The sequence below is a fragment of the Schistocerca piceifrons genome, chromosome 1 (genome assembly GCF_021461385.2).
Source record: "Schistocerca piceifrons isolate TAMUIC-IGC-003096 chromosome 1, iqSchPice1.1, whole genome shotgun sequence".
In the NCBI taxonomy this organism is placed as follows: domain Eukaryota; kingdom Metazoa; phylum Arthropoda; class Insecta; order Orthoptera; family Acrididae; genus Schistocerca; species Schistocerca piceifrons.
In genome coordinates this window covers 1,129,320,420-1,129,331,115 of record NC_060138.1, presented here as the reverse complement: position 1 = coordinate 1,129,331,115, position 10,696 = coordinate 1,129,320,420, and the positions used below count along the sequence as shown (strand labels likewise).

Sequence of the window (10,696 nt, the reverse complement as noted above, 5' to 3'; positions counted from 1 at the left end):
ACACAAGATAAAACAATAGTAGTTAGTTTTTACAACGCAGGAGACTGTGCGAATAGGCAATACCAGCCTATACACACATTGTTAACTGGCCGGATGCTATTGACGTAGGTATGAATTTGAACTACTGTAACGTGAGGAATATCGGCATTGACAATAGTGTGGAAAGTTAATTGGAAAGTATTGTAGACGGTGTGTCAAATGTAACACACGAACAAAGACGAGGCCTGTATGAAGTAATAATGAGGAATAAGAGAGTGTTTTCAGACAAACCAGGGCTTGTGGAGGAGGTAATCAAATTCCCTCCATGAATTAACATTAGTATTGGTGTGAAAAAGAGCGTTTGCAAGAAATAATGAAGCTAAAAGCCGATGTTCGCATACGTCGTCATGACGCTAAAGCGCGTTTTGCTAAGTTTGCAATCGGAGACTTAGTACTTGTAAAAGCTCATGAGAAATCGAGCGAGATAGACAATGAAATCTCTAAATTTAAGTTTGTTTATAATGGATCATATAAAGTCATTGGTATACCTCTCACCAAAGCTTATTGCTTAGAGTATCCAAGCTCTGGAAAACTATTAGGTATATGGAACATTGGAGACTTGAAATTGTACCAACCAAGGATTGATTAATACCACAGAATGGGTAATTTGTACAGTATGTAAATATAGAGTGTAAGATTTAAGGATTTGCTAGGTTGCCATCCTTTTGCCTGACCAAGAGGTCATTACAGAAGTTGTAATTAATAAGTATTTAATTTTGATTAAACTATTTAAGAGTAACTGATTATTAATCAATTGAAAAATCCAAGCTGCTAGTTTAAGTTTTCAGTTGAGTCACAATATATTAAGGAATGTAAATATGATTTTGTAACTAACTGTAAAATTTCATAAATATGTGATCTACTAGTCATTGCCGATATACTTAGACGCTGTTTTAAGTTTCAGGGTAGTACATGCGTGTGATGATGGACAGCGTTGAGTTATCCACTGTGGTGGTGTTAATGGACTCCTTGAGATAACTCGGGAGTGAGTTTTTCCGAAAGAATTCAATGAATCGGACGTTCTGGAAATGCCGTTACACAGGCGAGTGAGATGGAGCCGCTGTCGGCTCTTGTGCCGCTATCGGCATTCTTTGTACTTGCGGGTACTGAAGGCGAAGTTGGTTTTCTTCCCAGACAGCTGATGTGAAAGAATTCTGCTGTCCATATGTATGTTTTCTTCGATCTGCTGTATATTATTCTCTTGTTTAGCGTTAAGTGGACTCTCATGACGAGAATATTAATTATGAAAAGGTTATATAAAAATGTATATTCTATGTAATTAATTATTAATTTGCGTATTTTGATCTACCTGCTTTTATGACCATGTAGTCTGATTAATTTTGTAAATAGTATTCCATTTCTTGATGTTGGAATGTTGGTGATTTTAGAATAGCTAAACCATTTTCTATGTTTTCTATAAATTTTAATATACTGTCAACCTGTTTTCTTTTCTGTAAGATGACAGAGTGGAATAAGGTTGGAAATTTCTCCACTCAATTATTATAGTCTAAAAATGGTTTATAGTTAGTTAGCCTAATGCTAAATGTACTTGATGTTTGAGCATATGCATTTCCGCTGTTTTTTTTCCTGTTTAAGTTACACGAACATCCTCAGACAATGTGGGGCACGTGTAACGCCGGAAATGCGTATCCTATTTCCATCTATTGTACTGTAAATTTTTTTCCTTATTTTGTTACCTGAAGATATGACATTTCTGTGTCTTTATATATTGTAATTGTTTCACTATTTGTATACATATATTTATGCATTTATGTCGATGTATAATTGGTTTATTTTGTAAATATTATTTGTATTTTTACGCTGGGTCTTGCGTAGGGAAAACTATTCTATCGAAGGATTACATCGATAGGTCGTGTGGAGAGCCGAAGTGTATAGCATCTTTGGTAGTGTGAACTCTGCCGCGTGGAGCTCGGGCAGAGCGGGGTCGGGCTGGAGTAGGGCGGTGGTGCAGGTGTGAAGTGTGACGCTCCCGCGAGTTGCCGCGCTTTCGGGATTTGCCAGCATGTAATTGCGCTCTACTTACTATGATAGTTTCTGGCACAGTGTGGCGGACAGGAAGCATTAGCTGGCGCACATCAAGAGCCCGTTTTGCCTGGTGACCGTGTCGAGAAGAAGGCGCGCCAACATCCAGCTTCTGCAACAGCGACGGCCGACAATGAGTGACTGTCGCCACCTCCCCAATCGACGACTGCAAACCTTCAATCAACCAGCAAGGAAGACTGGAAGCACGTAAAGTTTTAGAACTGTATGGCAGACCTCAGCTTTTTTAAACTGTTGCATCGCAAAATTACAGCAACTTAGCATGAACCTTTGTTGCTCATTGCTCCAATTGCATTAACGAGCAGGGTGCCTTCCTTTTCTGGAATGAACCCGAGTTTCGTTGAAATTCAAACGCCAGCATTAAAATAATATCATTCCATTTCACTGCTTTAATTTCAAAGTTCAGTTAAGGTATTCATAGCTGGCTACAATATTTAGATTACACAAGCACAAATTAAGAGTGCGACTTTTGTTACCATATTTTAGCTTACCTGTGACTGCAGCTCAGCTTGGTACGTACTAAATTTTGCTATTGTTAATTGTTCTGAATCACTTAATTCAAGATCAAAGTTAAATCTCTTATTTCTTAATTGTGTAGATTCAAGTAGCTTTTGAAATGATTGTTGAGGTAGACCAAGACGAACCTTATTTTATTGAATTTCGTAGTGCTTCAGAAACGAAGTTCACTATTAATTTCAGTCACAAAATTAACTTTCAATTTTCCGGTTTTATTAATTCTTTTGCTAAATAAAGTCAGAGTGTAGCGAAATTTATTACTTCTGACAAACATTCAACTTTCACATAACACGTGTAAACCTTCAGTTGCCACGCTTTTAGTGCTAATTATATGTGCAATAATCTTTCATTTCCAGTTATTGTAGTAGTTGTCCATAGGACTGGCGACAGTAACTTTCCCCAAATCTCAAATATCTAATTAACGCCAATTAATTGTTGACGTAACGACCGCACATTTACTTTCTTTATTAATTTTACCCTTTTCTCAAAATTAGTTTCCACCAATTTCATTTGCATTTTTCCTTTCATTTAGATGTAACCCTTTCCTCCCTCTTTACCGACAAATTAACTTCGGTGACGATTGCTTTTCCCAAATTCCCATTAGGTGCACGTGGTTTAATATTTCACTGTTATTAAGGTCGATAAGTGAGGGGGAGATTACAGATTAAACTAGTAGCGTAATGATGCGAGCCAATTAAGATCCAAATTTGACAAATTTGGGAAATAATCCGTGCAATTGCAAATATTCATACAGTGGTTGATAGGATTATGGTGAACAACAAACTAGAAATCCTAACCAGTGGGGACGGAATGCGTTTGGAGGTAACTTTTGTACGTTTCCCTCGAATAACTCGTAAACTACGGCCTCTGGCGATAACATTGAATTTCCTACAAAAAGGTTTTGTTTATTTTTTCCATGGGACTAATAGTTTTCGAGCAGCGAGCGAGAAAATATGAAAATCTCGCTCGTGGTTTACGAAGGCCACCTATAACATTTCGGGTTGCGTATAATAACAGTGGTAGGGGCAACTGAATCACACTGTATATTTTTTAGTGTCAATATAAGAACGACCAAAAGAAGAAGGCAACAAGCGTTAATCATCCTCAAGCTTTTATCCAGGTCAGGTGGTGCAGGCAGGTAATCCTCAGTCACTTGATAACAAACTGGATTCTTTTTTTTTCTTTGCCTCTGACCGTTTCAGATTTCTGCCTATCGTAGAGGTCCCTTATGTGCAGCCAGTCAACTGAGACCTGGACAAGAGGGTTCTCGACTGGGTATATCGAGAAGGTTTTCATGTTACCTTAATACCTTGAAATTTTTCCCACAAATCATTGTTAAAGTCAAGATTAGGAAATAATTTTGATTTATAGCTAGGACAGTTTTCTTACAGATAAAAATACTTGAGCCTACTTGTGTTTGGGGAGCTAGTAGGAGAGTGGGGAGATAATTGTAGTGACGTAACAAGACTGTTACGCCACTTGAGGTAGCCGAAAGAAAGGCACGCGTACACACACGCCGACGGGCGTCAAGTCTGGAACAGGATAACTATTGAATGGTAGCAAGAAAAGTACGTAGCTGCTTTATACTTAACTTTACTGATCCTTGTGATACATCTCTCTTGACTATACAAATGCGACTCGTAAGATACATGCACTGTTACAATTGGCGCCTTGCTAGGTCGTAGCCATGGACTTAGCAGAAGGCGATTCTAACTGTCTCCCGGCAAATGAGAGGAAGGCTTCTTCCGTATTGTCGCTAGTAATGTCGTCGTACAACTGGGGCGAGTGCTCGTCCGTATCTCAAGACCTGCCTTGTGGTGGCGCTAGGTCTGCGATCACACAGTGGTGACACGCGGGTCCGACTTGTACTAAATGGACCGCGGCCGATTTAAGCTACCACCTAGCAAGTGTGGTGTCTGGCGGTGACACCACAATAATAATCATTATATTTGATTTGTGAGGAGTTCAACTGCCCAGTCATCAGCTCCCGTACAAAGTCCCAATTTTTTCACAGTCCAGACTAGCCATTGTCACTAATAATGAGGATGATGATGAAATTATGAAGACAACACAAACACCCAATCCCCCGGTAGGGAAAATCTCCAACCCAGCCGGGAATCGAACCCGGGACCCCGTGATCCAGAGGTAGCAATGCTAACCACTTTTTTTTTAATTCTTCTCACTTTTATTTGATTTTGTTCGTTGCATTTGTTCGGTGCTGATGTCCCATGACACTCTTTCAAGTCAAGTTGACTCAGTTTTTTATTACAGAATGCAGCTAACCCTCTGACCGAACACGCTGAGCTACCGTGTCGGCGTCACTAGTTCTAATGGAATGCTGTCCACTCCAGGGGCCTTGTTTCGACTCAGGTCTTTCAGTGCTCTGTCAAACTCTTCACGCAGTATCATATCTCCCATTTCATCTTCATCTACATCCTCTTCCATTTCCATAATATTGTCCTCAAGTACATCGCCCTTGTATAGACCCTCTATATACTCCTTCCACCCTTCTGCTTTCCCTTCTTTGCTTAGAACTGGGTTTCCATCAATGCTCTCGATATTCATGCAAGTGGTTCTCCTTTCTCCAAAAGTCTCTTTAATTTTCCTGTGGGCAGTATCTGTCTTACTCCTAGTGAGATAAGCCTCTACATCCTTACATTTGTCCTCTAGCCATGCCTGCTTAGCCATTTTGCACTTCCTGTCGATCTCATTTTTGAGACGTTTGTATTCCGTTTTGCCTGCTTCATTTACTGCATTTTTGTATTTTCTCCTTTCATCAGTTAAATTCAATATTTCTTCTGTTACCCAAAGGTTTCTACTAGCCCTCGTCTTTTTACCTATTTGGTCCTCTGCTGCCTTCACTATTTCATCCCTCAAAGCTAACGATTCTTCTTCTACCGTATTTCTTTCCCTAATTCCTGTCAACTGTTCCCTTATGCTCTCCCTGAAACTCTGTACAACCTCTGGTTCTTTCAGTTTATCCAGGTCCCATCTCCTTAAATTCCCACCTTTTTGCAGTTTCTTCAGTTTTAATCTACAGTTCATAACCCATAGATTGTGGTCAGATTTCACATCTGCCCCCGTAAATGTCTTACAATTTAAAACCTGGTTCCTAAATCTCTGTCTCACCATTATATAATCTATCTGATACCTTTTAGTATCTCCAGGGTTCTTCCGTGTATACAACTTTCTGTCATGATTCTTAAACCAAGTGTTAGCTATGATTAAGTTACGTTCTGCGCAAAATTCTACCAGGCGGCTTCCTCTTTCATTTCTTAGCCCCAATCCATATTCACCTACTATGTTTCCGTCTCTCCCTTTTCCTACTCTTCAATTCCAGTCACCCATGAGTGTTAAATTTTCGTCTCCCTTCACTACCTGAATAATTTCTTTTATCTCATCATACATTTCATCAATTTCTTCGTCATCTGCAGAGCTAGTTGGCATATAAACTTGTACTACTGTAGTAGGCGTGGGCTGCGTGTCTATCTTGGCCACAATAATGCGTTCACTATGTTGTTTGTAGTAGCTTACCCTGAAAGTTACTGGCAGATTAAAACTGTGTGCCGGACCGAGCCTCGAGCTCAGGACCTTGTGTTTCACGGGCAAGTGCTCTGCCATCTGAGCTACCCATGCACCACTCACGACTCGACCTGACAGCTTCCATTCCGCCAGAGCCTCATCTCCTACCTTCCAAACATCACAGAAGCTCTCCTGCGGACCTTGCAGAATTAGCACTCCTGGAAGAAAGGATATGACGGAGGCATGGCTTAGCCACAGCCTGGTAAATGTTCGAGTCAGTCCGGCACACACTTTTAACCTGCCAGAAAGTTTCATATCAGCGCACACTCCGCTGCAGAGCCATAATTCCATTCTGAAAACTGATCCTACCAAGTGGCTTACTTTCATTGCACCATTTTTTCCGGTTATACGGTCTCAGTACTACGTTTTCCTTTTACGGACTTCCCTCTTTTTGCTGACAGTTTTCACAATGCTTATGACATTCAGTTCTACAATGACATTTTCAGCCGTCATCCTCTTACCTTTCGTCACAATCCTATTCAGTGACCGTCTGTTACGGTCACTCGACACACGCTTTCATCAGCATTGACTTAGCGGATGACCTTTTGCAGCTTTCTCTATATGCAGTATAAATCTTCGATACGACGCCATTTCAAACATAAAATATTTGATACACCTTATTTGCAGAAGCATCCGCCATCAGAGGACCACCAAATTTTCCTCATTGTAATTCACTTATCTCCGCCATACTGCACTCAAAAATACACTGAACACCTTTGTAATCACGACTGACAACTGCAGCGTATTGGGTACATTTAACATGTGCCATTCGTGGTCAAACACAACAGTGCAACGTGAAGGCTTGGCTAGCATCCGAAATTATGATCAAGCACTCATTACCCTAGTGTTTTTCTCCCTCGTACGTACTTCGTGCTTCTAAGCATCAACGCACCATGTCTTCACTTTTTTTATTTCAAAAATGGTTCAAATGGCTCTGAGCCCTATGCGACTTAACTTCTGAGGTCATCAGTCGCCCAGAACTTAGAACTAATTAAACCTAACTAACCTAAGGACATCACACACATCCATGCCCGAGGCAGGATTCGAACCTGCAACCGTAGCGGTCGCTCGGCTCTAGACTGTAGCGCCTAGAACCGCACGGCCACTCCGGCCGTCTTTTATTTATTTATTATTTTATTAATTTATTATTTTATTATTATTTTGAGCTTTTCCTCATTACAGAGGCTTATCTCCAACATAATAATTTACTTGGGAATGACAATACAAACAATCAACGTTCTTAAACTAAAGTCTCAAAATATTTCTCCAGGTGTTTCGATCTTGTGTGTCTTCTTCCTCTGTGCCCATTCTCCTCATTGTGTGCTGTACATTTTGGAGCCAGGTGGTCATAGGTCGTCCTCTTCTTCTTCTCCCCTCCGGCTCCCACTCCAGTATCAATTTTGGTATTCTGGTTTTCTTCATTCGTCGTACATGCCCGTACCACTGTAATTTCTTTCTATCCATTACATCATATATTCTTTCTTTTATTTCTAGTCTCCTTATTACTTCGGTGTTCCTTATCTTTTCTTTCCTGGAGATTTTTGCCGATCTTCTCCAAAAGTCCATCTCTAGAGCTTGTAATTTTTTAATGTGCTTCATGTTAATTGTCCAGGTCTCCGTTCCATACAGAACCCCACTCTCTAATATGGATTTGTATATTAATTTTTTAGTTCTGCTCATTACATTCCTGCTCCATAAGACTGAGTTAAGCATCCCAATGACCCTCCGTCCGCTACTAATTCTTTTATTGATTTCTGACTCTGATTTTCCCTCGATTTCTAAAATAGATCCCAAATAACAGAGAGTGTTTATCTTTTCGATTTTCTTTCCTTCAATCTATAGGTCATCTGAATCATTTGCCAAGTATTCTGTTTTTTGGTAATTAATCTTCAAACCCCAAGTTTTGTATGCTACTGCTAGTTGATTGCACATACAGTTAGCATCCTTCCCATCTTGTGCTACGACTACTTGATCATCAGCAAATAATAAGTGATGTAGATAAACTCCATCTCTTATTTCTATTCCCATACTATTACATTTACGAGACCATGTTCTAAGGCTAATATCTATATAGATTTTAAATAATGATGGTGACATGGGACAGCCCTGTAAAAGGCCTTTGCTTGTTCTAACTTTCTGTGAAAGTTTATTACCAACTTTCACTTGGCAAATGTTATCTTTATACGTCTGTTGTATTATTTTAATCAAGGAAGGGTTTATGTTTGGCATATGTAGTGCTCTCCAAAGTTATTTTTCTTGGAACAGTATCATACGCTTTTTCTAGATCTATGAAAATTAATCCTATATTTTTTCATTTTTCCCTATGTTTCTCCAAAATCTGTCGTAATGTGAAAATATGGTCTACACTTTTATTGCAGTTTAATAATTTTCTCCCTGTGTCTTATCCTATTTCCAGGTCAAGTGGCTGAAGGAGGAGCTAGGTTTCCACCACGCCTTCAACCACAAGACGGTGAACGTGGAGAAGGCGCTGAAGGAGGCCACCCCAAATGGCGTCGACTGCTACTTCGACAACGTGGGCGGCGAACAGAGCAGTGCGGTGATCAGCAACATGCGTCAGCGCGGCCGCATATCCGTGTGCTGCTGCATCTCCACCTACAACGTCACCAAGGTGGCCATCGCGCCCGTCGTCCAGATGCACATGGTCGGGAAGGAACTCGTAATGGAGGGTTTCATGGTGACCCGGTTGCTGGACCAGTGGAATAAGGCCTTCCTCGAGATGGCACAGTGGATCGAGGAGGGAAAGCTCAAATACAGGGAGACCGTCACGGAGGGCTTCGAAAACACGCCGAAAGCTTTCATCGGTATGCTCAGGGGTGAAAACCTTGGGAAAGCTGTCGTGAAGGTGTGACGTCATTCGTATGTTTGGCTGGAATTTGAGGACTACATCACTGATTTAAGGAAACTGGGAGGAAATACTTGTGCAAAATTAGGCACATACTACAAATGGATAGACAGTCACCAGCTAATATTACAGCGGGTTTCCAGCAATACTGTGATTTTTGTAAGTAAGCGGCATAGTTGATTACATTAGCCCATTGTGTGGATGTAAATTTGTTATTTCTCTCTTAGAATAAAGAATAACTTTGTAATGACAGGTGAGTCATTTCCAATTTACTCCACACACTATTTTGTCTTTCTTTCTCCCTATCCTAAAATTATTTACTTCTTTCCTCCCCATTTATGTGCTCTTACTTTGCAACAACCCCCCTAGTCAAAGTGGACAGTTCGTATTTTTAAAATGAATCATTGCTTACACTTGGTTTAAGAATTATGAAAGAAGATTTTATGTGTAGAAGAGACCTGGTGACACTGCAATGTTTCAGTTTGATCATATAAAGGTACGACCGAGATTTCGAAATCATACTTTTAACTCCAAGACATTTCCAGCGGCAAATGTTGATTCTGACCATAATTTATCGCTCATGAACCGCTCATCTGAACTGTGGAAATTGCAGAAACGTAGGAACGTAAGAAGATGGGACCTAGATAATGTGAGGCAAACGTTGTTGAGAGTTTCAGAGGGAGCATCAGGACAGAATGGGCTGAAACGGGGAAAGGAATACAAAAGAAGACGAAGGGTTGGTTATCAGAAATTAAATAGGAAAGTCAGCAGAGGACAGACGGAAAGCTCCATCAAATCAATTTTTGGTTGAAGTCCACGACAACAATAACAACATCTACAGTGGAAAACTATAGTATATGGTTTTACAATTTGTGTACAAATACTTCCAGATTTAGCAAACAAAAGTGAGACGAAAAAAGCCGCTACGGCATTACGCTAGTACTGTTGAGACTCCCACGTGGTCATTCACATATGTTTAGGGATATATTGCTCACAAAAGGTATACCGAAAACAGAAAAATCAAGCAAAATAACGCTACTATATCCTCTGAAGCTACTCGTAGTATAAGGTTTCCCCATTTTAAGCATCCGATGTAAATAACTAACAATGGCAATAGTGCAAAAATGTCCTGTGTCACGCAGACACTATGAAGTTACCAATAGCACTGGACGAGAATGATGGTATACCCCTCCCATCCAAGCGATACGAAGCTCTTTGTTCGGCTCATTTCCAAAAAGTGTGGTTGGCCTACGAAGTTGAAGAAATCTGACTGGATGAGCTGTTGTTGGGATTTGTCTGAGGTAAACATTTGCACTGGCTTAGAAGCTCTCTGACTGGTCTACTTCCAATGAAGAGTGCGGAGTCTAGAGCTAAGAAATGTAATTAAATACTGAAATATTGAGATGTTATTGACAGAGCATACACAGGTGCCAGGAAGTTACCTGCAAAGAAATAACACCGGTAACAGGAGAAATACTTCACTTGATCGAGGAACTACAATTACAAAAATATTCAGGGAAATTCAGAAATACAGAAATATACGCCACTCAGGAATATAGTGTATACAAAATGAGGGAAGCTAAGGCTGAACGGCTAAGTGAAAAATGTCGGAACGACTGACTCAACATAGAGAAA

General features: G+C 40.3%; 1 protein-coding gene across 1 annotated transcript; it reads left to right on the top strand.

Annotated features, from left to right (window-relative positions):
• The first annotated feature begins 239 nt into the window (after window positions 1-239).
• On the top strand, window positions 240-9,067 carry LOC124778313 (prostaglandin reductase 1-like). The gene is made up of 2 exons (XM_047253635.1): window positions 240-287; window positions 8,615-9,067. Exons 1-2 carry the CDS (start codon window positions 240-242, stop codon window positions 9,065-9,067), a joined length of 501 nt encoding a protein of 166 aa, XP_047109591.1.
• Window positions 9,068-10,696: the final 1,629 nt, after the last annotated feature.